This window comes from Chiloscyllium plagiosum, chromosome 21 (genome assembly GCF_004010195.1).
Source record: "Chiloscyllium plagiosum isolate BGI_BamShark_2017 chromosome 21, ASM401019v2, whole genome shotgun sequence".
NCBI classification, from domain to species: domain Eukaryota; kingdom Metazoa; phylum Chordata; class Chondrichthyes; order Orectolobiformes; family Hemiscylliidae; genus Chiloscyllium; species Chiloscyllium plagiosum.
This window is the reverse complement of record NC_057730.1, coordinates 25,125,981-25,152,518: the sequence shown is the minus strand read 5'-3', so window position 1 is coordinate 25,152,518 and position 26,538 is coordinate 25,125,981. Positions and strand designations below refer to the sequence as shown.

General features: G+C 40.1%; 1 protein-coding gene across 1 annotated transcript in view; it reads left to right on the top strand.

Moving 5' to 3' along the window:
* The window catches only part of LOC122560439 (protein disulfide-isomerase A2-like), a 33,031-nt gene extending 7,450 nt beyond the window's left edge, over nt 1–25,581 (top strand). Inside the window, exons 3-11 of the mRNA XM_043711072.1 lie at nt 2,743–2,876; nt 3,006–3,143; nt 8,300–8,416; nt 11,018–11,143; nt 11,702–11,896; nt 12,226–12,346; nt 23,649–23,830; nt 25,274–25,378; nt 25,483–25,581. Coding sequence (XP_043567007.1) covers nt 2,743–2,876; nt 3,006–3,143; nt 8,300–8,416; nt 11,018–11,143; nt 11,702–11,896; nt 12,226–12,346; nt 23,649–23,830; nt 25,274–25,378; nt 25,483–25,581 — 1,217 coding nt within the window. The remainder of the gene's footprint in view (nt 1–2,742; nt 2,877–3,005; nt 3,144–8,299; nt 8,417–11,017; nt 11,144–11,701; nt 11,897–12,225; nt 12,347–23,648; nt 23,831–25,273; nt 25,379–25,482) is intronic.
* Nucleotides 25,582–26,538: the final 957 nt, after the last annotated feature.

Genomic DNA, 26,538 nt, shown 5'->3' with positions numbered 1-26,538 from the left:
TCTCACTGTTGAATGCGAATTACAAAATCTTGTCAAAGGTCATCACCAACTGGATCAGGTCTGCTCTGGGATCGGTGATCCACCCTGACCAAACCTGTGCTATACCGGGCAGGATGATCGCTGAGAGTCTCGCACTCCTCAGGGATACGATCGCCTACGTGCAGGACAGGGGGTTGGAAATTTGCCTCATCAGCCTGGACCAGGAGAAAGCCTTTGACAAGATATCACATACATATATGAGAGCTGTTCTCTCCAAAATAGGCTTAGGGAAGGGAATCTGCAATTGGATCAGACATTGTCAATACAGTCTCAATCAATGGGTGGGAATCAAATTGCTTCCCAGTCAAATCTGGAGTCAGGCAGGGCTGCCCTCTCTCTCCTGCCTTGTTTGTGTGCTGCATAGGGCCATTTGCCGAGTCCACCAGGGTGGATGCGAGCCTGAGAGGGGTGACTATTCCTGGCAGTGGGGGCCTACAGGTTAAGGCCTCCCTGTACATGGATGACGTCGCCGTTTCCTGCTCGGATCCAATGTCCGTGCACAGACTCATGTGCATTTTTGACCAGTTCAAACGGGCCTCGGGGGCCAAGGTCAACCGAGGCAAGAGCGAGGCCATGCTCTTCGGGAACTGGGCCGACCAATCCTTCATCCCCTGGACTGACCACCTGAAGGTGCTGGGTATTTGGTTCGGAGGGCTGGGGTATGCGTCAAGTCTTGGGAGGAGTGTATCAAGAAAGTGATTCTGGATTAGTGGTGCTGGAAAAGCACAGCAGTTCAGGCAGCATCTGAGGAGCAGGAAAATCAATGTTTTGGGCAAAATCCCTTTATCTATCTATCAAGAAAGTGAGGCAGAAACTGGGCAGATGGAAGCTATGGTCGCTCTACATCCCGGGAAAAAACCTGGTCATCAGGTGTGAGGCACTGTCAGTGTTGTTGTACGTGGCACAGGTCTGGCCTATTCCCAGAACCTGTGCCGCTGCAGTCACCTGGGCCATCTTCCATTTTATATGGATATCAAAGATGGCCAGGGTCCGAAGGGACTCGATGTATAAAAATCTGGGCAACGGGGTAAAAAACACACCCAATGCCACCCTCACCCTGATGGCCACCGTTGTGTGTGGCTGCATCAAGCTGTGCGTGGATCCCCGGTACGCAAACACCAAGTGTCACTACGTACTGAGGTTCTACCTGTCCCCGGTGTTGCGAAGGATGGGCCTGGCCTCGCTGCAAGTTGGGCCGTTCCATATCACCTGTCCTTTATGGATAAATTTATGAAGAAAAACACCTTTGACCACAAGTCCATCAGGAAGTAGTCAGCATGTAGTGTCCTTGAGACCCTTCGGGAAAAGGAGAAGGCGGATCCTGTCGAGTGGTTCCCTGAGCAGACTGTCAAAGCCATTTGGCAGAATTCCTCATCACCAGAACTTTCCAACAAGCACCAAGACTTGGCTTGGCTGGTGGTGAGAAGGGCTCTGCCTGTAAAATCCTTTATGCACGCCCGGACTCTCTGCCGCACTGCACGCTGCCCTCAAAGTGGCTGCAGGGGAGACGAGACTGTCACACACCTCCTTTTGGAATGTGCCTACGCAAAGGAAGTCTGGAGAGGAATGCAGTGGTGTTTGTCAAGGTTCGTCCCAAGCAGCGCCGTGACGTGGGACTCCATGCTCTACGGTCTGTTCCCCCGGACTCACACCGAGATGAATATCAACTGTGCCTGGAGGATCATCAACTCGGTCAAAGACGCGCTTTAGTCTGTCCGAAACCTGTTAATCTTCCAGCTGAAGGAGCTGACCCCGACTGAGTGTTGCGGACTGGCACATTCCAAGGTCCTGGACTACATGTTGAGGGATGTGCTGAAGCTTGGGGCAGCTGCCGCCAAGGCGCTGTGGGGAAAGACCACCGTGTAACGTCTGCCTGCCAAAGAAGAACAGGGGGCCCACTCAGTAAGTGGGCTCTGCTGAAGCCTCAGCTAAATATATGGATGGTAAATGTACAGACCTGTGTATACGAATGATTAATTCCAATCTCTGTATGTGAAGAAATAGAATGTAAATGTATGTATGGCACCACCAATTGTACAGATCATCAAAATATTTTATGAATAAAGTATATTTTTGAAATTAAAAAAAGACACTGCAGTCTCTTCCTGAGTATACAGTTGAAAATCTAACTTGCAGGATTCCTGGTCACCCTTCTCCTGGTATCAAAAAGCTTCAATTCTTTCTCCTGACAACTGAATCTGTCAATTCTATCCTGAGAAGAGTATTACCATTTCATTTCAGAAATATGGATTAACTTTGTTGACAATACACTCATCCAGTTTGCATGGCTCTTTAGAAGGCAATCTCCATTTCTTTATCCATTGAGCTTTTCCATCAGCAGTAGATTTTCTAAATCATAAGTCTTTGTGACGTGTCTAAGAAATTCCAACCGTCCTTTCCCAGTCTTGCGTTCTTTTTTCAACTAAGTCTTTGCTAGCAGCTCTTCACTGGTAGTGCAACTTTCCCAAGAAATCATACCTCAACATGTCACTTTATCCATCTGCAGTAAAGATTAACTTATCACATAGTTGATTTCTTACAAATCATTTTTCAGAAATTCAATTCTGTTCAGAATAATCAGTAGGACAAGTCATGTTATTTAAGAGGCTTAAAATACAATATTAGAGCAAATGTTGACCGTAGATACATGAGTTACTTATATAAGATATATCGATGCTCAGCTGATGCTTTATCTTCTTCCAGGAAAAAGAAATGCCAAAGGCATTATTAGCTGGCTAAAGAGAAGAATTGGTTCTAGCTATACATTCCTGGACAGTATATCTGAGGTTGAAAAGTACATTGGCTCAGCTGAGGTTGTCATTGTTGGCTTTTTCAAGGTAATTGTTTTATTTATTGGCACAAAAATCTTGTACAGTACATGTATAGTTATTCAGACTTGTTCATTTTACATCGTTCTTCATATGCTGGAATATTTTACAGAACTGACTTTACATTTCTTTATTGAGGACCTTGAAAGTGATGATGTGAAAACACTTTCAGAGACAGCAAATGATATGGTCGAAATGCCATTTGCTATCACCAATGATCCAGAGACTTTAGAAAACTATGGCATATCAAAGAATACCATAACGTTGTTCAAAAAGGTAAGTCACGCAAACTTTATCTAATACAACTGTCTTATTTGGAAAAACAATTATGATTTAACAAATGCATCCTTGATCCAGTTATAGACTGCCTATTTACTTTTTTTTATAAACAGACAGAAACACAGAAAAAACGATCATAACAAGCAATAAAGAAAACCAAAAATCAAAAAAGGTCTACCTGAAACAAGGGGGAGAGACCAAGAAAACTCTCCTCCTTAGTAGGAAAACCAACAGCAGTCATGAATAACCTGACTGTGTGGTCCAGGCAGTTCAGAGGTCAGTTCCCTCCCTTAACACAAAATGGAGAGTTCTTCACCACTGATCCAGCTCCCTCAGAGCCAGGTCTCAGAGTCTGACACTCCTGTTCTTTTTTAAAAGTTTTTTATTTTATTTCCCAAAGAGTGTCCATTTATTAGTCTCTTCCCAATTAAACTAATCACAACATCAGTCAACAAACCATATATCTTTCCTATCTTGCACAGTCTCTGAAGCAGTTCTCCCAGCTTTTGATCAGTGTGCAAAATAATTAGTAATGTTGTTGAAGTGCATTAATAAGGATGTAAGCCGTCTAATGTGTGGAATTCTGTCTTCTTTTCAGTCATGCTCCTAAGTGACTTTTCGAAAAGAGCCATAACTCCAAAATTTGTAGATTAAAATCACATTGCGGAATCGTGAGCAAAGCATAATACTACCCTAAACTAATTTTATTCAGAAGTAGATGTAAATCACAGAGTGGAGGGGATTACGGTCTGGTCTATTGCCCATCACAGTGAATTGTGAGATCTCAGTCGAAAAGTGTGGCGTTGGAAAAGCAGGTCACGCAGCATCTGAGGAGCAGGCGAGTCGACATCAATTCTCCTGCTCCTCAGATGCTGCCTGACCTGCTGTGCTTTTCCAGCGCCACACTTTTCGACTCTGATCTCCAGCATCTGCAGCCCTCACTTTCTCCATTGTAAGATCTCAGTCTTGGTTGCAGAGGAGTGACTTTTGCAGGGAAGGGAGCTGAAGTAAACTTTTCCGTAAAGGAAGGGAGGTTTTGCATCGAGCACTTTCAAAATTAAAATAACATGGTTCTTTACCTAACTTTGTAGAGAATTTCCCTTCTGTAGAACAAAATGGAATTCAAAAATGCCCCCTTTGAAGCAATGGATAAGGTAATTCAGTCTTAAGTTGCACAGTTTCAAACTACAGAATCAGTCTTCGTAAGGCTCTTGCTCCTGATTAGTGATCACTAATCTGTTGTAACCCTTACTCTTCTATAAATGTTTGAAAGTGTATCAAATTTGGAAAGGTAGAGGAAGTGATGAGGTCAAGGAAAAAGGACAGAATTATTTTTAATGCTAATATCAGTTGAAATAAAAATGCCTAATGAAACAATGCATCTTAACTGTTAAATTAATATGTAAAAAATAAATTGTGTAAAACTGTAACTTATTATTTCTGTGTTTTTGCTTGTGGACTGAAATGAGACAAGCCTTTCTAAACATTAAGAATTCTCAAAAGGATTGTTTAACTTTTTCAAAGCAAGTCACCTGACCCTCATTATAAGTGCTGTTTACACTGCTGTTTGTTCAAGCAGTGAGGTAAGTTGAGATGAACTGTAGCCAAGGTGTTCATACGAATGGAGTTTCAGTCAGCAGCAAGTAGTAAATTGGCCCCTGGACTAATGACCAGTTGGTGATGACAAAGATCTTCTGCCTGCCAACAATGATACGATTGGCTGCCAGGTAACTGAACAGCTTGTGGGTATGAATATTTCATGAGAAACCATTGGAGCTCCAAAAAGGAAGGAACTGTCCTTTGCTCAGCAATAAAAAAAACCCACACCATAGTAGGCCATTTTATCTTCCTTCATCAGTTGCTATAAGCTGTGGCTCTTATCCAATAAGCCGAATACTTTATAAATATGAACTAGTCACCTAATGCCCCCTGCAAGCAAGTGAAAGAAACTGGAGAAGAAAGAACAAGGAGCAGCAGGATCTGACTGGAGTTGATTGAATCAAATGATCAATCCAGTGACTCCTGTGGACAGGGACTATTGAACCACCTTTGCAGTTTTCCCTTTCATTCATAACACCATTTTTAATTTTTCTGGCAGTGTGTATAGGGGGAGTTTTAGAAAGGGGTTAGAGTTTTAACCATTGGAATTATCTACCAGCAGTTCATAATTGTTTACCTGGAGCTGGAATCTATTTAATTGCAATGAATATGCATCATTATTAAGTATAGAAACCAGCCCCACACTTTCTGTCAACTTGTGTCGAAAGGACAGGTAAATTGGGGCATTTTGTCAACTTTTATATAATCTTTAAATTTTGTGACAATTCTACAACAGCAGCATTTGATTCTCTGTGTGCTACTCTATTAAGGCATAATATTTGATAATTATTGGATGGATCTGTATGTAAAAGGACGAAAAATAGAAAAGAAGTTTGTCTAATTAGATTTCTTTAAAAAAAACAAGTTTTTGAATTTTGAAAGCAAACAAGCAATATAGATGGGAAGAGAGGGTGGGAGAAAAAACTGAGGAGTAAGGAAACAAATTGGTACTGAGAATGTTTCTGTCCTTTAAAGATTATGAGTGGAGATAGGCAGGAGTGGAGGGAGGATTAAGGATAAAAATGAGTAATAGCGAAATAAGGATAAGGGCAGAACATGTGGCTGACTTGACTGTGTTATTCAAAGAGATAGAGAATCACTATGTCTGTGAAGGCTGGAATGCAGCTTCAGCAACACTCAAGAAGCTTGACAACATCCAGGAGAAAGCTGGCCATTTGACTGACACCCCATCCAGCACCTTCAGCCTTCAATTTCCACCACTGAACAAAGCAACATCAATGTGTACTATCTGTAAGATGCATTGCAAAAGCTTACCCAGTCTGTCTTCACAGCACTTTCCAAACTTGTGACATCTCCCAGCTAAAAAGAAAAGGACAGCTGATGTTTTGGAACACCATCACAATTACCACATTTAAAAGGCATCTGGATGGGTATAGGAATAGGAAGGGTTTAGAGGGATATAGGCCAAATGCTGGCAAGTGGAACTAGATGAGGTTAGAATATCTGGTCGGCATGGATGAGTTGGACTGCAGGGTCTGTTTCTGTGCTGTACATCTCTATGACTCCCACCTGAATGTTGCACTCCAAGCCACACAACATTCTGACTTGGAACTATATCACTGCTACTCCATTACTGCTAGGTCAAAATACCAGAAACATAGGAAGATAGAAAATAGGAATAAGAGTAGGACAGTCAGCTTTTTAAGAAGCTTCACTATTTAATATGATCATGGTTGATCATCCAATTCAGTTCAATATTACTGCTTCCTCCCTAAACCCTTTCATCCCTTTAGCATGAAGAACTGTATATAACTCCTTTTTGGAAACATCAATGTTCAGACGTTCAGATAAGGAGACTAAAACTGCACCCTTCATTTGTGGTCTCACCACAGCACTGTATCATTGCAACAAGAAACCCCTGCTCCTGTGCTCGGATCTCTCACTGTGAAGATCAACATATCACCAACTTCTGCAACTGCATCCTTACTTACAGAGAATAGTGTACAAGGACACTTTATCTTGTTGCACCTTCCCTTTTTCCAATCTGTTGCCATTCAGATGATAATCTGCTTTCCAGTTTTTGCTACTATAATGGACAACCTCACAAGTAATCTCATTGTCCTCCACCTGCCATGCATTGTCCACACACTCAACTTGTCCAAAGCACACTGGAGCATCACTGCATCCACCACACAATACTCCTTTTCACCTAGCTTTGTGTTATTTATAAACTTGGAGATATTACCTTTATTTCCCTTATCCAAATTGTTAATACGTAATGTGAATAGCTAGGGTCCAAACACTGATCCCTGTAGTTACTGTTTGCCATTCAGAAAAAAACCCGCTTATTCCTACTCTTTATTTCTGCCTGTTACCAATTCTCTCTCCTAGTCAATACACTAACTCTAATCCATCCCTGGTAGCACTTTCTCCATGATGATTATGTATGGACAATAAATGTTAGTTTAGACATGTCTCATGACTGAATATAAAGAATATTTCTTCATTTGGCTGGTTGGCGAATTTTATTTGATAATTGCTTCTGTGAAGTATCTTGGGGCATCTTACAATATTAAAGGTGTAATATATATGTGAATTGTTTAAATTCAATAACACATTCTGATTGAATTTAACTACGCCCTGACTTTCATTTGGTAAACTGATAGGATGTCAATTTGTAGTCAATTTATGTCAAATTTATTTAAATATTCTGAAATAAAGCATGGCTGTATTTGAAAAAAAACCCTCAAAGAACTTCAGATGCTGGAAATCAGAAACAAAAACAGAAATTGCTGGAAAAGCTCAGCAAGTCTGACCACATCAGTGGTGAGAAAGCAGAACTAATGTTTCAGGTCCAGTGACACTTCTTCAGAACTGTTTATAGCTGTGACAATTTGGTACATATGCTAAAAAAGAGGTGGGGGACGGAGGGGGGGAGGAGTAAACAATAGGTACGCCCACATTGAAGACGTCTCTTACAGGATTTCTGTTCCAATCTTTTATCTTGTTCACCTTCATTACAGTTGTTGTTGTTCTGGGCTCTGTCTCCACTTATCGTTTACTCCTTTCTCCTTCCCTTACCTTTTCTCTAGCAGATATACCAATGTTTTCACAGCTACAGTTCAGAAAAAGTGTCACTGGACCTGAAACATTAACTCTGCCTTCTCTCCACAGATGCCGCTATGTCTTTTCAGCAATTTCAGATTTTGTTCATAGCTGCATTTGATTGAATATGTCATAACCTCATCTGCTGTTTTTTCAATAGTGGCTGTTAAAACTGCACCCAAAACTGAAAAATACGATGGTTTGATATTTGTTGCTCTTCTGATCCCAGTTATGATGTCATGGTCTAAGTTATTTAACCTGGTCTGGCACCTTTACCTTTATCTGCATGTTTATCTTCAAGCTGTGGCACTATTTTGTGAATGCATTTTGGACTTAAGGTGATGTAATCTAGAAACAGTGGAGGTTCTAAACAGGTAGAAATACAACTACCAGAAAATTAAAGAACTGTTCTTTGTGTATGAGATTGTATTAGATCAATAATGATTGCTATGACTGAATCAAACTTTAACATCTTGTTGTGCCTGCAGTTTGATGATCAACGCACTGATTTTGAAATTGAGGCTGAAACTGGTTTGACTAAGGAGGACCTCAATAAATTTATCAGAGTTAATGAAATGCACCTTGTAACTGAATTTACCAAAGAGGTATGTGGTATAAAGCTTTAGTTATTTTGTTTCTGAAATAAAGGATTATATTTAGACATATTTAAAACAAATACTGCAGATGCTGAAAATCTGGAATAAAACAGTAAATGCTGAAAATCTCCAGCAGAATGCCCAGGGTCAGTATAAAGATGAAGACAATTGACATTTCAGTTCTTTGGAACTTGTTTGTTCTAATGTTCCTGATTTACATTTCAAGTTTGTCAATTATAACAAATTAGGAAAAATAAGTGATTCTGGCGACAAGAGCAGCAGCCAGGCCAGACTACCCTATTAGAGTGCTGGATTAGTGGTGCTGGAAGAGCACAGCAGTTCAGGCAGCATCCGAGGAGCTTCAAAATCGACGTTTCGGGCAAAAGCCCTTCATCAGGAATTAGAGTGACCTCTCTGCTGGTTTTGGGTGTGTAGAAGAGTGTGAAGTGTTGAGTTGCCTTGCACTGCCTCAGTTTAGCCCAATGAAAGCCAGTCTCCAGTCCTAGCCTTTGATACCCACTCCACAATCCTTCCTCACCTAACCTTGACTGCTACTCCAGGATTTCAGAGTTGCTAAACAGCCAATAGCCTTCACTTCTGTGGCAGTGCAGCTGCTCACAATGACTACTGGGGGCTTCAGCTGGGAAGGACACCGCTGTCCCAGGAAATGATGTACCTGGTGACCACTTCGAGGCTTGATGGCTATATAAGCTGTTGATGGTAGTGTGGGTCATCCATACATTATAACATGGAGCACAAAACTTTGAATAAAATATTAGAAAGTCTAAGCCACTCAGTGCTCAGTGTGCAAAGTGTCGAACCTGCAGAAGACAATAGATACACTCCTGTGAGACATCAGTGGAGGCAGAGACAGAGATGACATTGTAGATTGGTGAGCATTCATCAGAACAGGGAAAACATTGTAAATATGATAGATTTTAGTCAGATGAAAAGATGGCAAAATAACAAAGAGTAGGTCTGTGGTAAAATGGAGGCAAGACTGATTATTTACCAAAACAGCTGGTGGTGCAACGTTGAAAGGAAATGTAATTGGACTTTCATAAACTGAAACCAACTTTACTGAATGACCCCTCAAATTAAAAATAAAATCCACTTTATGGAAGCCAATGTAAAATAAATAGGAATTATCAAGCAGTTGGGAATTCAAATGAAAAGGTACATTTTCATTTCAAATAGTTGATGCATCAAAAATGTCAATACAACCATAAGTATCCCCATCATTCCCTGCAGACATGTGGTACCACTTGCAGTTTCAAAATTCTCCAGCAAACCCCAGAACATAAGGACTCATAATTTCTCATTTAGTTGATTGGGCCATGAGCCCTTTTTACTGGCAACTATGTTCTATTGATGATCATTGGAGATGGTTATCACTTGAATGGCTCACCCCTGCAAGATCTCCAGATAGATAATCTTAATATCACAGATCACCCTACAGATTCTTTTATTCTACCAATAAATTTTACTGGATGGATTGCTTTGATCTGGCAAATCTTCAGTGACAGTGGTAAATTTATAATCTCTGCCTAACTGCATCTTTGGCTTTTTGTCCTATTTTAATACAACAATAACAAAAACACATGTATATGTCATCTTGAAAATGGTTCCATTTTGTTTGTCAGCTGATTTCCGTTATATCTGCATAGTTTCCTGTCTAACTTCCTTTCTGTTGGTACTGCTTGCAGGTTAAGGATTATCAGATCACATGGATTTTTTTTATTACCAAAGGAAAATTGCAGTTTACCTTTTCACAATTGATGTAAACTAAAGTCACTTTCAAACATTCTTGTAAACAATTACAGATTTCAGTCCATTTTTAATGAAATCATTTCCTATACTGTTTCTGGGTCAAAGGACATTATTAAACAAGTAAGGAAACAAAAGATGTGTCCAGTGATGCTGCGAATGGTAGAATACTAAACAGTTGTTCTGGGAAAGAGATAGAAAAGAAACTGAAACATGTAAAGAAAGGGAAAAAAATTACGATCAGCATTTCCAGTTTAAAATGGTTGAACTCAATGTTGAATTTGGATGACTGGAAAGTGCCGACCCAAAATTGTAGGAGATTCAATACTGACCCTTTTGCCTCCTCTCTCCTCATCATCCAAGGTTCCAGACAACACTCCCAGGTAAAATAGTGATTTCCTTGTACTCTTCCAATTTAGTACTCACTGTTCTCAATGAAGTCTGCTGTATATTGGCGAGATCAAGTCAGATTACATAATTGCTTTGTTACAAACATGACATTGAACGTTTGATGGTCCATATTGCATTCGCTCTGACCTCTGTCTGTCCTCAGCCTACAATGATTGTCCAATTAATCTCAATGCAAACTTGAGGAATAGTATTTCATCCTTTGATTAGACAATGTATTTTTTGCTTTTTTGTAAGATTTAGCATTATGAAGAATTGGGGAGGGTGATACTTTAATGTGCACCTTTGAATGGGTAGATTGAATATTGAAGGATCTTTTGTTGTACATGCTTTTCTATTAATATTGATTGTCTTTTCACTAGAAAGAACTTAATATTGCATTGTACAGTTAATATTTCATCAAACTGTCATTCTCTCACAATGTTTAATTTACAGAATAATGCGAAAATATTTGATGCTAAAATTGACAACCATATCCTGTTGTTCATCAACAAAACAATTGCAGAGCATAACCAACTCCTGAAGAACTTTAGAGATGCTGCAGCTTCCTTCAGAGGCAAGGTATAGAACCCTATCATTCAGACCTCACAACTATTTTCCAATAGACCATTTACAAATGTTTAAAGAGGGAACAGAAAGGATTTTTTTTTTACTCTTTCCCCTCATCTGAAGCACCTATAACTCCATAAAGCACTTGCTGGGTTTAAAATCAAGCCATTTCAAAATGTATTTTTTGAATCTCGATCTGAGGATGTGCTAACCCACATCTGTGTTCATACAAGTGGGAGCGAGGGGAGGGGATGTCTGCATCGAGCATGGTGATGTTGGGTCTTTCTGATTGATATGTTTATATGGTCAGATGTTTCTATCTTGTTTATTGCATGATCTTGTGAACTGTGAGAGTGTTTAAATCATCCAGCTTGTCAGACACAAACTTTTATTCAATTCAAGCCATCAACATTTCTTAGTTTGCTCAACAAGAGAAGACAATAAAAATAAAAGTGAAAGCAAGAAGGGTAATTGTTTCCTCAAGCTGTGATTCAGAAGAAACATCATGCTAACAATCAGTCCTTCAAAGACTAGTCTCAATCCCAAGCCTTTCTTTTCTCTTTTTCTCAGATCCTATTTGTTTATATTGAAATGAATGGTGACATTGAACATGTGCTGGGGTACTTCTCTGTGAAGAACGAGGATGCACCCACAATACGATTAATTAACATCAGTAGTGTTAAGAAATATAAGTTTCCATTTGATGGTATTACCACAGAAAATGTGAAAGCCTTCTGTCAGGATAGTCTTGATGGAAAACTTGAGGTACTCTCTCTTATTAGATTTCTATATAATATTTCACTTTTGACAGAAATTGAAAAATTAAGTAGTTCTACCCAGAATATTGCAATATGTTAACTTCCATACTGTTCTTCCTTTTGTATAATTTGAAGATTTTGTTCATAAGTTACATTTCATTTAATCATTTTGAATTTCATTCGTAAACGATTACATCTCCAGCAGTAAGTTGATGAAATTAGCGCATGCTGCAGTAGCTGAATTAGTCAAACATTTACTAACATTGGTTATCATCAGTTCAAAATCTATTTCCTCTTCATCTTTTGTACTAAAAGTTTCCTTCATCATTTTTTTAGCCTTACCTAAAGAGTGAAGACATTCCAGAGGACTGGGACAAAAATCCAGTCAAAGTTCTGGTTGGAAAGAACTTTGAAAAAGTTGCTTTAGATGAGACTAAGAATGTGCTTGTTGAGTTCTGTAAGTACTATTCATGCATATGCAGATATACTTTTGGATCACAAATTCTATCTGCTTGAAAGGTAGAATGGCTATTGCATGTAGAATATCATGAACAGTGCCCTAAATTTATCTAAAATCATTGCTTTTCCAAAAGAACGATGTGTTCTTTTATTGGAACTTGTACTTTGTTTGAATATAGCCTTACCATGGCTATATGTACTTAGTGTATTCTAAACAAATACAGTGGTAAAAATATGGATTAAAGCTTGCTAAATACTGCCTCACAGAGACATTCCTATTTTACAACCGTTGTACATCTTTAATGTTTCCTCGAAGGGGGTAGACTGCAGCTCGAATTTCATTGGTTGGTCTAAATGAGAAATATGACACAATATCATGTTCAGTTTGAAAAGGGAAGGGGGAGTTCATGATAAGCATTTTAAACCTAAATACAGGTAACTATGAGGGTATGAAAGCAGAGCTGGATAAATTGAATGAACTGGGAGACTAACTTAAAAGGTAGGTCATTAGAGTTGCAGTGACAGACCTTTAAGGTGGTACTTAATAACAATCAGCAATGATTTATCCCTGTCAGAAAGAAAGACTTTTGCAGAAGGATGCACTATCTGTAGCCATATTAGGAAGTTAAGGAATGTGTTTAATTGAACCACTGTACAAACTTGCAAAGATAAGTGATAGGTGAGAGGATTAGGCAGATTTTAAGAAGTGGCAAAGAATGAGGTAATAAAAAAAGTAAGAAATAAATGCTTGGTAGTTCAAAACATAAACATTGCTAAAAGGAGACCAGAAGTTGAAGTTTTTTGCCTTCCACTCATCAGAACTAGGACAGAAAAAAACAGATGAAATAAAGAGACATCATTTGATACAGAATGAGAAGAGGGTGTTGCCATAATTAGCACGGCGATACACCAGAGTATTAAGATTGATGGTTATCTGGTCTTGCTTCATTTCCTTGCCAAGTGTAACCTGACCAATGAGCATCATTTTCTCATGTGCAACATTTGCCTTTAACCCCTCCTCTTTGCCAATAGTCACAGATTGGCATCAGATACGTGCCAACCTCGTTAATTCATCATGGTACATTTCAGACTAACTTGGAATACAATTCTCCACTTCAACATTGTATGTTTGAGTCCCTGACACCTTAAGTTATAATGTTGCTGCCAGGCTACTTTGTGTGCCGATTCAGTCTCCCATTTCATACATTGGAGCAAGGTGCATCTCTGAGCTCTTCCTTCTTAGCATTCACAGCAGCTCTGCTTTGCCTTACATTATCTTGCTTTTTAATGCTATGTTGCCTTTTACAGAATTTACAGCCTCAGTGCACCTGTATTGCCTTGCTGTTTAACACAGACACAAAACCTAGCAGCTTGTCATTGTCGCTAGCAGTGATTAATCAATGGAATGGGACATGTTGCTGCATGGCACCTACAGCATGCATAGGCAGCTTGTATAGAAAACACACTGCATATGCTTCATCCACAAGCATGTCTCAAAGCCAAAGGGGAGTAGTCCACAGTAATGTCTAGCAGACCTGTCACCACAGTTAGTCAAGAATAGCACACAATCTCAGTCCAGGAGCTTGGAGATGGTCAGTCAGCTGCTTGGAGCAGTCAGGAGTTCCTTATAACTGCAAACCAGGGAATGAATCACAATTAGTCTTGTAGGCTCAGTGCAACCAGTTCAAGGTTTCAGAGTAAGTCAGTTTGGGTGCTGCACAGAGATCAGTCAGAGATGTGGTCAGTCATTAGCTGGAGTATCCTTCAAAGTCATTCAGGGAGTTGGGCCCTGGTCAGTCTGATGATCTGCTGACTGAAAGTGAAAGGGGGCTTATCAGGGCCTGCGATAGGAAGGTTAGGAAATCATTAAAAGAGGTTGGATACAGCAGTCTGGGATTCATGGGGATAATTATGAAGGGAATCAATTCCACATATAAGGGTAGGAGACAATAGTACATTGGAGGTCATAGCTTATTCCAGTAGGGCGATTTCATCACCACTCTGATGGGGGCTCAGTGCAGCATGGTAATTAACATGGCTAAAGTGTAGTGCTGAGGAGCAGAGGATAAGGTTGGGAGATGTTATGGCAATAACAGAGGCATGGCCCCAGGAAGTAAAGGCCTGAGTTTTAAATATTGCTCAGTATAACATGTTCAGAAAAGGCAGGGAAGGAATTAAAGAAGGATTGGTGGCTGCATTGCAGTGATGGAGAAGGAGGACATTTGGAATAAAAAGGGTGCAGTCACATTCCTCAGTGTAATCTATAATCATAAATGGAAAGGATTGCAGAGTAACAAATCTTCAGGGAAATTACAGGATGTACACATTTCATAAAGTAGTTATAATAGGGTACTTCAAATACCCAAATTTCGACTGGAATAGTGGTCATGTTAAGGACAAAGATGTGTAATCATTCCTAGATTATGTTCTTACAGTTGCATGTGTCCAGTCCAACAGGAAAAGAGACAGTGCCAGGCCTGGTTCTTTGGAATGAGGTGGACCAAGTAGATCAAATGTCAGATGGGTCACATTAATAGGACAGAGATCAGTGCATCATTAAATTTTAGAATGATGGTGGATATGATAATGATTAATCCAGAGTAATTAACCTGAGGTCAGTTAGCTCAGTTGGCTGGAAAATTGATTTGCAATGCAGAGCAATATCAACAGTATGGGTTCAATTCTTGCACCACTGTGGTAACTATGAAAAGACTCTCCTCTTCAATCTCTTCTGCACCCTCTCAGGTTAAGCTACCACTGGTACCTCTCTGTAATGAGAGAGCAACTCTATTGTCTAGTAGGTCGTTATTTTTATTTTTCAGGCTAGAGGAATCTTTGTAGTGGTATTCTGCTGGGGTTGATACTGGGATGTTTGCTTTTCCTGATTTTTACACGATCTTGGTGTGCAGGGAACAATTTCAAAGATGACACAAAATTGGGAGTATTACAAGCTGTGAGTGTGACATTTCAGAATTCCAAAAGGACATTAACAAGTTGTTCAAAGCAGAGAAATGTAAGGTGATATATTTTACTACAAAGGATATGGAGATATTGTTTACAATAAAGGGTATGATTCTAAAGGTTGTGCTGGAGTAGAGACTGTATACGTGCATTATTACACTTAAAGGTGGCTGGACAGGTAGGAGAGCTGTTAATGATGCATACAGCAGTCTAGACTTCAGTACTAGGTGCATAAAATACAGGAGCAATGAGGTTAGGCTGAAGTTATATTAAGACACTGTTAGACCTCAGCTGGAGTATTATGTTCTGGGCACTACATTTCAGGAAGGAAATGAGCTTAGAGGAGAGTGCAGAAGAGCTTTCTCAAGAATAGTTCAAAGGATAAAAAACTTCAGCCATGAAGATTGATTGGAGGAGTTGGGATTATTTTCCATGGAGAGAGAAAAGCCAAGAGGAAATTTGATAGAAATTTTCAAAATTATGATGATCTCATCATAGGGATAGGAAAAAACTGTTCCCACTCATAAAAGGATCAAGAACCAGAAGGCACACGTTTAAAGTGTTTTGCCAAAAAAGAAAATGCAAGGTGATAATAAAACCTTTTTAGACTGCACGTAGCTAGGCGATGGATTGCAATGCCTGGGAATGTGGTGGAGGCTGGTTTGATTGAGACATTCAAGAGGACATTAGATGATCTTAGTGAGTTTTGAGAAGATTTGTAGCTCAGATTGAGGTTCTCGATGTAGGTTTGCTCGCTGATCTGGAAGGTTCATTTCCATATTTCGTCACCCTACTTCAGCTGGCCTCAGGCAAAGCACTGCTGATAGTTCCTGCTTTCTATTTATATCAACAAACACATCGGGTTAGACCCCATCTATCACCCACTGAGAAAAAGAACAGGATGTGAATTCGCCACAGGAAATGACATAATCACAGGAAATTACATCACCAACCCAAACAAAACCCAAACATATAAATAGAAAGCAGGAATTATCAGCAGTGCTTCACCTAAGGCCCACTGAAGATATTACATAGTAGGGTGACAAAATGTCTGGAAATGAACCTTCTAGAACAGCAAGCAAACCTACATCCAGAACATTAGATGATCACTGAAATAGAAATCTAATCAGGGTTTCAGGGAAAAGTAAGATGGGCAATAAACCAAAATGTTGAGAAAGCCAGTGCAGATAAGGTTTGCTGAATAGATTCCAGCATGATAACAACAATTTGATTCTGTGACCCAATAAAAGAATCGGTTGGGAACACATGGAATTTCAAAACCTTTGGAGTTGTGAGAGAGTGTAGATGGGGCAGAAAGGAACACAAAGGTCTGTCTGGGGGCCCTAGCTTAACAGGCTGATCCTGCGCCTCACTTTGTGAAGCATGATCTCAGATGCTTTCCATCCTCATCCAAATTTCAAAGGTGCATTGGAAATAGACAATGGCTACCTCTACACCTTGAATGGGTGGATTATGTAGATTTTTTCTGCCTGAGCACATAATCTCTATTTGTGAACAATGTGATGCCCTTCAAAAGGTAATTGCATCAATCAGGCACTTTCAATGTACAGGTTGAAATATTTGTAATTGTAGCGTCCTGTATGTAAAATGCATGCAGTGTCCAATTGTGTGGGATGCAAATCCTGTTCCACAAGTTATCTTGACTTTGTCATCACAAATTAATCATAGTCATTTCTGTGAAGCATAAACAATCACAGGCAACTTTAGAAATGTCATCTACAAGACCACAATTCACAAAGACAATCCACAGTGTCGTTGGTTACACAAGGGCAGGAGCTGATTTTCTCTCATCTTGAACTGTAAGTATTTACCAACAAGTTCGTATGTGCAATGTTGTCAGCATGTGATGCTCCCAGATAAAACAGTGACAAGGCGTTGTGCAGTGCTGGGAATTAGAAAAAGACTAGCATTGCCTTAGATAGAGTTCTAATGGGGCTGAGGATGGGTAGCTGCACTTAAAAGGAGAATCGATCAGTCAGGTGATGATGGAAAGTGGTATTGTCTTTACAATTGTGGGATTCTATTTGCAATCAAAGGCAATCTGTGCTAACAATGCCCTCAGAAACCTTTCTTTATCATTTCCCTCCCAATATATATACTATAAAGGGCTGTTTGAGGCTGGCAGCAATTGACTTGATGCAGAGCTGGAGCTTTAAATAAAGCATGGGTGGTGGGTATCCCTGAGGTCTCAGCAGCAGGGAGCACACGATAATGTGAATGTGGGCTGTCAGGGTGTGGTGCATACATAATGAGGTGAACAGTATAAAACTACATGCTACAACTCTCCAAAAGGTGATGGATAGAAACTGTCCATGAACCTTCCTGAAATTGACTCTTAGCTGAATTTTGGTAAAATTCACCTGAGGTCTACTTTTCCAAGGAGCATTTTTTTCTCTTTCAGAGGATTGATAAGGAATGGAATAGTCTTCCTCAGAAGGTCGTGAGGGTTGCGTCTTTACATTCATTGAAGACTGAGTTAGATAAGTCCTCCACAGGCAAGGAAGGTCAGGGTTATGAAGGCAAAGTGGAGATGAGACCACAACATGGTCTTATTGAATGGTGATTTAAACTTGAAAGACGAGATGCTCTACTCCTGTTCCTTAGTACAACGTTCCTTATGCCAGCTTTTCATTTCTCAACCTTTTACTATCATATATTTTAGAGACCATAAACTAGCACACAGTAATACAAAAGGATTAATTTAGAACAGCACACTGTTTTAAACATCCATATCCTGCACCGTTGAAGCACTGTGACTGCAGTGTATCTACCTTCATGATGCACAGGAGGAGCAACTTGCTCAGGCTTCTTCTAAACTTTTCGCCTCTTCCCAATAGAATGGCAAAGGCTGCAAGTGCATGGGAGCTCCAACACATCTATGTTCCCCTCTATGTCTCGCACCATCCTGATTTGAACATCTATCTGTACTGTCACAGGCTCAAGATTCCAGGAATTCCTGACCTAAGCCTATGGGAGTACATGTGTACTTGATCTCTAGCAGTTGAAAATTACCACTTTCTCAAAGTCAGTTAGGGATTGACAATAAAGGTTGGTCTTGCTAGCAACACCCAGATCCCCAATAATAAGAAATACAAATGTGCTTTAGAAAAGGAATAGCAATCCAAAAGATGTTTTTTTTTTTCGATTTAAAGTTGGAAATTCCAGTTAGTTTTAAATAAATAATTCTATCCTTTCCTACAAAATCTGTAATTTCACTTGCTCCATCCTGTGCAATGGCTGGAAAAGAAATTCCTTTTTGGACATCAGTCTTTTCAGTTCCCCATAAACTTTAAGTGTTCCAGCACCTGGTGTTGCTGAGTAAGGCATTGAATTTATGTCTCTGTGCTGCGAATTAAGTGGCGCTGCAATTTCATTAGTCTGCACCATTGGAGCCTGTTCGCTTAGTTGGTTTATTACTTAGGTATCACTGCAATACCACGAATTGAACAATTCAGTTTCAAAAGTGATGCATAATTCCATAATTTGCATTGAACATAGCCCATTTAATTATCAGAAGATGTCCACCATTCCACTGATTCTTAGAATAATGACAGTTTGCATACAAAACAAACATAGGGACAACCAAAATAACACCTTTGTGTAACAAAAACCTTGCAGAAACATTTCTCAGGTAAGGATCTGTTGAGGCAATGCACTTTATCCAACAATCTACCAAGATTCCTGTAATTTTGCACTTTGCTGTTGGTTAGGCAATAAACCTTACTCATCTGTACTCAATGGAGTTGATTTTTATGACATATTCTCGATTTTCTCATGGGACATGCCAATTGCTGCTATGATCAGCTTTTGTTGCTCATCCTAAGGGATAGATGTTTGATTACTCTAGGTCATGTCGGCATTAGGAAGGAGGAAGTGGTGGGTATTCTGAAAGGCATTAAGGTGGACGAGTTCCCAGGTCCGGATGGGATCTATCCCAGATTATTGGGGGAAGCGACAGAAGAAATAGCTGGGGCCTTAACAGATATCTTTGCAGCATCCTTGACCACAGGTGAGGTCCTGGAGGACTGGGGAATTGCTAATGTTTTCCCCTTGTTTAAGAAAGATAGCAGAGAGAATCCAGGTAATTATAGACCGGTGAGCCTGGTGTCAGTGGTAGGGAAGCAACTGGAGAAGATACTGAGGGATAGGATCTATTTACATTTGGAAGAAAATTGGCTTATCAGTGATAGGCAGCATGATTTTGTGCAGGGAAGGTCATGCCTTACCAACTTAATGGAATTCTTTGAGGAGTGACAAAGTTGATTAATGAGGGAAGGGCTGTAGATGTCATATACATGGACTTCAGTAAGGCATTTGATAAGGTTCCCTATGGTAGGCTGATGGAGAAGGTGAAGTTGCATGGTGTCCAGGGTATACTAGCTAGACGGGTAGAGAACTGGCCGGGCAACAGGAGACAGACAGTAGTATTGGAAGGGAGTTTCTCAAAATGAGGAACTGTGAACAGTGGTCTTCCACAAGGATCCATGATGGAACCACAGGGATCTGTGTTTTTATATGCATAAATGATCTGGAAGAAAGTATAAGTGGTCTGATCAGCAAGTTTGCAGATGACACTAAGACTGATGAAGTAGCAGATAGTGAAGGTGACTGTGAGAGAATGCAGCAGATTGTAGATAGATTGGAGAGTTGGGTGGAGAAACGGCAGATGGAGTTCAATCCAAGCAAGTGCAAGGTGATGCATTTTGGAAGATGCAATTCTGGAGCAAACTGTACAATAAATGGAAAAGCCCTGGGGAAAATTGACATACAGAAAGATCTGGGTGTTCAGGCCCTTTATGCTCTGAAGGTGGCAACACAGATTGATAGAGTGGTCAAGAAGGCTTACGGCATGCTTTCCTTCATCAGTCAAGGTATTGAGTACAAGAGCTGGCATGTCATGTTACAGTTGTATAGGACTTTGGTTCGGCCACATTTGGAATACTGTGTACAGTTCTCGTCGTCACATTACCAGAAGGATATGGATGCTTTGAAGATGGTGCAGAGAAGATTCACCAGGATGTTGCGTGGTATGGAGGTGGCTCGCTTTGAAGAGAGGTTGAGTAGATTACAATTATTTTCATTAGGAAAATGGAGGTTCAGAGGGTACCTGATTGAAATCTACAAGATCATGAGAGGTATAAGCAGATTAGATTACTTACAGTGTGGAAACAGGCCCTTCAGCCCAACAAGTCCGCACCGCCCCGCCGAAACGCAACCCACCCATACTCCTACATCTACCCCTTACCTAACACTACGGGTAATTTAGCATGGCCAATTCACCTGACCTGCACATCTTTGGACTGTGGGAGGAAACCGGAGCACCCGGAGGAAACCCACGCAGACATGGGGAGAATGTGCAAACTCCACACAGTCAGTCGCCTGAGGCGGGAATTGAACCCAGATCTCTGGCGCTGAGGCAGCAGTGCTAACCACTGTGCCACCGTGCCGCAGGGTGAATAGCAAGAAGTATTTTCCCAAAATTTAGTGATTCAATTACTAGGAGGTCACGAGTTCAAGGTGAGGGGAAAAGTTTAAGGAAAATATGTGTGGAAAGTCCTTTACGTGGTGGGTGCCTGGAACGTGTTGCCAGCGGAGATGGTAGAGGCAGGCACGATAACGTCATTTAAGATATACCTAGACAGATACATGAATGGGCAGGGAGTAGAGGGATACAGATCCCTGGAAAAAAGGTGATAGGTTTAGATAGAGGATCTGGATCAGTGCAGGGTTGGAGGGCTGAAGGGCCTGTTTCTGTGCTGGAATTTTCTTTGTTCTTTTTTCTTTGTTCTAATTGCCCTTGAACTGATTTCAGAGAGTAGTTAGGAGTTAATGAGACTGCTGTGGGCTGAAGGGCTCATATAGGCCAGACCAGATGGGGACATCAGGCTTCTTTCACTAAATGACATTAGGAAACCGGATAGAGTTTTCCTGACATTCAGCAATTGCTTTTGTGATATTGTTACTGAGATTAGTGTTATATTCAGATTTTTAATTCATTGACTTTACATTTTGCCATGGTGCAATTTGACCCTGTGTCCCCTCAGCATTAGTCTGTGGATTTTAAGTCCAGTGACATTATCTCTATGTTGCCCTGTTCCCAATGGTTCCCGTTTTGCAAAATGTCCCTGTCAACTCATGGGGAATAATGGACACAACAAATTCGTGGACTGAAGACCTGAAGACTGTATTTATAACATACCCATGTGTCAAGGATACTGAAGCAATAAGCAAGAAGCTCCTATTAAATAGCTGGGTACTTTATTTACATATGGACATATGGACATATGGATGATGAGGGTCTGCACTTGTATGGATGTTGTATGTCCTCTCTGGAAATTAAATTAATCTTCACTGAGCATGCAGGGGTATCAGAACTGGGAAATCATCCAGAGATTCATTTAAAAGCCACAGGAATAAGATTGGACTTTTTAACCTTCTTTGTGTTTGTTTTCTACTAGCACTGATTTTCACTGACTTTATACATGAATTGCTTAGTGGGTTTGTTTTCCTCTGACAAGACAATGCTGTGCTCATTGAGTTACTCAAGTAAGAATCCACCACCTCAGCTTTTGGAAGACACAAGTTCAACTGATAGGCCGCTCTGCAGCAGAGGTCTTCAGTGGCCATCTTCTGGCATTCAACTTTTTTCACTTGCAGACAGAGGTGCAAACACCTCCCTCTAGCAAGTAAATACAAAATGTAAAGACGTCCTTCACTATGGAAGCTTATATCAACAGACATAATTGCAGAGATACAGTGTGTCAAAAATTTGCTGACCTTTGTTTTGATTTGTCCATGGGATGTGGGCACCATTGTTTAGGCCAGCATTTTATGGCTCATCCTTAACAGCCCAAAGGTTACCATATTTCTGTTGGATCTGGAGTCACATGTAGGCCAGACCAAGTAAGATTGGCAGTTTCCTTCCCTAAAGCACATTATTGAATGAGCTGAATTTTGACAACAAACGACAATGGATTCATGGTCAAAATTAGACTCTCAATTCCAGATTTATTATTGAATTCAAATTCCATTATTTGCCATGTCAGGATTTGAACACAGGTCACCAGACAACTCCCTGACCTCTGAATCAATGGTTTAACAATAATACCACTAGGCCATTGCCTCCCCATTTCTAGATTATTATTATTCAATTCTGTGCCAGTCATACTTCTCAAATTTAAAACAGTACAGCAGGCAAGAGTGGTCAATAGGCTGATTGGCCACACCTACCAAGGTGCTAGCAATTGTTAACAGGTTAACAAAGAAATAGCTACAGAGCTGTACCATCTGCTGGAAGAACACATCGTTAAAATATGCATTGGACTTACATAACCAATGCTAGTGCCAGTCAGCGGTAGCCTCAAACCTGCATTTAGCACTCCTCAGGTATGCTGCACAGGGATGACACCATGAGGTAACAAACAGAAACACCTGATTGCACCACCTCTACACCAGCAGACCCCAAACTGACGGTCACATGTTAGATTCCCCCACCATGTGCCTGCAGACTTATGTCTGCATGTTTCTTTTCATTTTTGTCTCTCATTTCAAAGTGTTGATTTCATTCAACCCTGAAATGAAGCCTTTAAATGGGCAATTAATGTGTAATTAAGAACTTCATCCACCTCTCCCACATATCAGTTTGCAGCAAAGGCCTACATCCAACTATGGTCTGGCAGGTCAAACCCTCTGGGATTGCTGCTTAGAGAAAGTTGGAGGAGATGTTTCCTTCCTGGGCACCTGGTGCTTTTGGGCTCCCCCACCCCATCCCCAACACATGTGCCTTCCTGCATCTATCCTTCTCCAGTCCAGTCTAACATGCTCCTCTCACTTCAGTGTCCCCCGCCAATCCCTCCCCAGTGAGATACTGGACTTACTTGGGTGTGATGGCATTCCATGGTTATCCAGTGCCTCCTGCAACACCAGCACTGATTGCTGATGGTGCCTGCTGGCCCACAATTGGTCAGCAACTCTTTGAGGCAGGACTTGCTTCCAGAAACAGACTGAGATCCCTCTTCATGTAAATTAAACAGCTATTGCCTGAGAAAGCAAACGTGAGGAGAGGTGGTCAAGTGAGAGGCAAGCTCTGCCCCAAATTGATGCTGGTTTTGGGGAATCACCCTCCATGTATAATCCAGCCCATGATGACTGGATACAAATAGCCATTATTGAAGGATAGTTGCTAATTAACTAAGACACTTTGTCACACTGATTTCATTCCTATGTAATAGGTCTCACCATTTCATACAACATGATCAGTGCAGTATGATGAAGAGAGCACAGTTGTTGACAATTGGTGTTTTAATTTTATCTTACAGATGCTCCCTGGTGTGGCCATTGTAAAGAACTGGCTCCCATCTGGGACCAACTAGGCGAGAAATACAAGGATCATGAAAATGTTTTAATTGCTAAAATGGATGCCACGCTTAATGAAGTTGAATCTGTTAAAGTCCAAGGATTTCCAACCATAAAATATTTCCCTGCTGGATCAGGGAAAAAGGTCTGTTCATTTTCCCATTCTACAGATAACTATTTTGACTGTCTCCTGCCGGTCAGCAGCACATAGTGGCAACGTAGCTAATTTGTATGAGTCTCCAACTGCTCACTTTAATGGTCGAACAATCTTGCCCTGTGATTACTTTGATGAGAAAGAATGGAAAATTATCTCTTATATATGCCAAATCATTTTTGTTAGTTATTTCTTTAATAAAATTATTGTGGCAAAAACAAATCATACACTGCTGAAACAATGCATGAGAAAAAAGTAGTGTCAGGAAGATATTAGCAAATTCAAGGCATTAAACATTGATACATTGGCAACTGCACCCAGAGAATCTCCAGGAAATACACACTGGAATCAGTACTTAAAGGTGGTTATGACAGCTTCTTAAGATAAGATAAACTGATCTCCCAATTATGTCTCTCTGGAAAAATTGGCATTTGGTTTCCATAGGAAAAGCTACAAAGAAAACTCATCAAGGATCAAAGAACAGACTTTAATACTTTGATTTTGTTAATATCTCCCTGAGACTGCGATGGATTTTGCATTCCCCTAAGAGCAATTTGTTTGTCTTTGTGCCTACACCTTGTAAGATGGTTTATCATTTTTAAGCAGTTTATCTAGTTTGAGTCCAATGTCCAACTGCTCCAACCAGCTGAAAGTTTTAGAAATTATATCTTCAAAAATAATGGGGTACAGCCCCATGACAAAAATTCGTAATGAACTTGTAATCTTTTTCTATGGAATAGAAATGGGACATTTGCCACTCAAAATTGACCTGCATTAGATTTTTTTTGCCAATATTGGCCAATGAGGTCTTTTCCCAGCCTAATTGCTTGCCATCTGAAATACTTAACCTGAGTCAGGTAGAGGCCCTATGCAAAATATCAATATTATCCTGATTGCTGTGTTCATATGTGAATCAGGGGAGTGTGCATTATGAATGCTTTGACAAGTATCAGCTGACAGCTGGTTGGTGAATAGCCCAGCAGCCATGTTTACATTTCTTGCCATGGGGTGAAGAGGAGCCAGAGTCCACCTTCATAGACCCCTGCACTCCAGAGAATAGATGCCCCATCCCACTGACCCATTTTACTGACCTGGATATTGAACCAGTTGTTAAATATTACAGTAAACTGGAGGGGTTCAATTGTTAACAGTCTTCAAAATGGACTAGGCTTCTCACTGGAATTATATGAATAAGATGTGATGAAGCTCTGCCCTCATTATATGAAGGTCCCTCTGGGAATAAACTTATCGAACAGCACAATCAACAGTATCAGATGGTGTTAGGATTCGCTTCTTATTGGAGACCTTAGTACAATTTGTCGAATAAGATTAATTCATATTTTCATATTAATTATAAAATGCTACATGGTCATCTCTTTTATATTTTAGTATTTTGTAATAAATTCCAAAAATTGCATGTTGTTTATTTTGCAGATGATCGACTATGAAGGAGCAAGGGATCTGGAAACATTTTCAAAGTTTTTGGATAATGGTGGCCAATTACCTCAAGAAGATGATACAGATGAACATGATGAACTGGTCAGTATATTCTATATTCAATCAGCTGTGATTTTCTTGAGGCCTGTTTTGTCTCTCAAATATTCACTGTTGCAATGATTAATATTTTCTTCTAAATATTGTAGGATATTGATGATATTCTTAATGGAAAGATCAACAAAACAACAGTCCACCATACCACAGGCGAGGACACTGCCAGTGACGTTAAGAAGGATGAATTGTAGTTTCTCTCCTTCAAGATTCAGTTGTATATCTTAATAATATAACTAGGCACAAAACAGTATCATGCCTTTGATAATGTCAAAGATTTCATGAAGGTTGACCATATCCCATTAAAAGCATAACATTTTTAGTTGAGAAACTATTATTTTAGTAAATTGGTTGTTCGTAGTATAATGCATTGTCCCATTAAAAGCATCACATCTCTAGTTGGAAAACTATTATTTTAATAAAGTAGTTGTTGATAGCACAGTGTATTGTAACACAATGAAAGAATTGGGAAAAAGGACTTTTTTTACCATTAACATGAAACAAAGCCTTTTCTAAATAATAAACAATTTACTCTCTAAGACCATAGACTTGGTTTTCATGTCCATATGTTTGAATGCACTGCATCTACTGGTTTAGTTGAACAGAAGAAAATTAAATAGAAGGAATGTATGGTAGAGAAGCAGGAGGTGGACAGGTCAACTTTTCGGGTGTAACCCTTCTTCAGGATTGGGGGTGACCCAGTTGATTTCTCCACTTCCTGATGCAGCCTAGCTTGCTGTGTTTTTCCAGCCTCCTGATTGTCTACCTTGGATTCCAGCACAAGCAGTTTTTGTCTCTAAAGGAATGTATGGCAACCTAACAAGCTCTTCACACATTTTAGTTATAGGATAGGGTTTTAAATGTGAGTTGTTATAGACACTCCAGACACTATCAGATTTTTCTCACTCTCTAAGCCCAGGCAATCTTCTTTATATCATCACCTAACTGATTGATTATCATAGTAGCTGCAGATACAGAAATGAAGCGACTTTGCCCTAAGCCCATACCACGTTAGAACTCTTGTCTGAAGAAGTGCTTCTCTTTTCCCAGTGCACAGCTTCATTGTCAAATTTGGGAGCACAAGATGTTGGAAAACCTCAAACAGTGGGTAATGTCCATTTCTATTGAACAATAGGAAAGGTACAGGAACA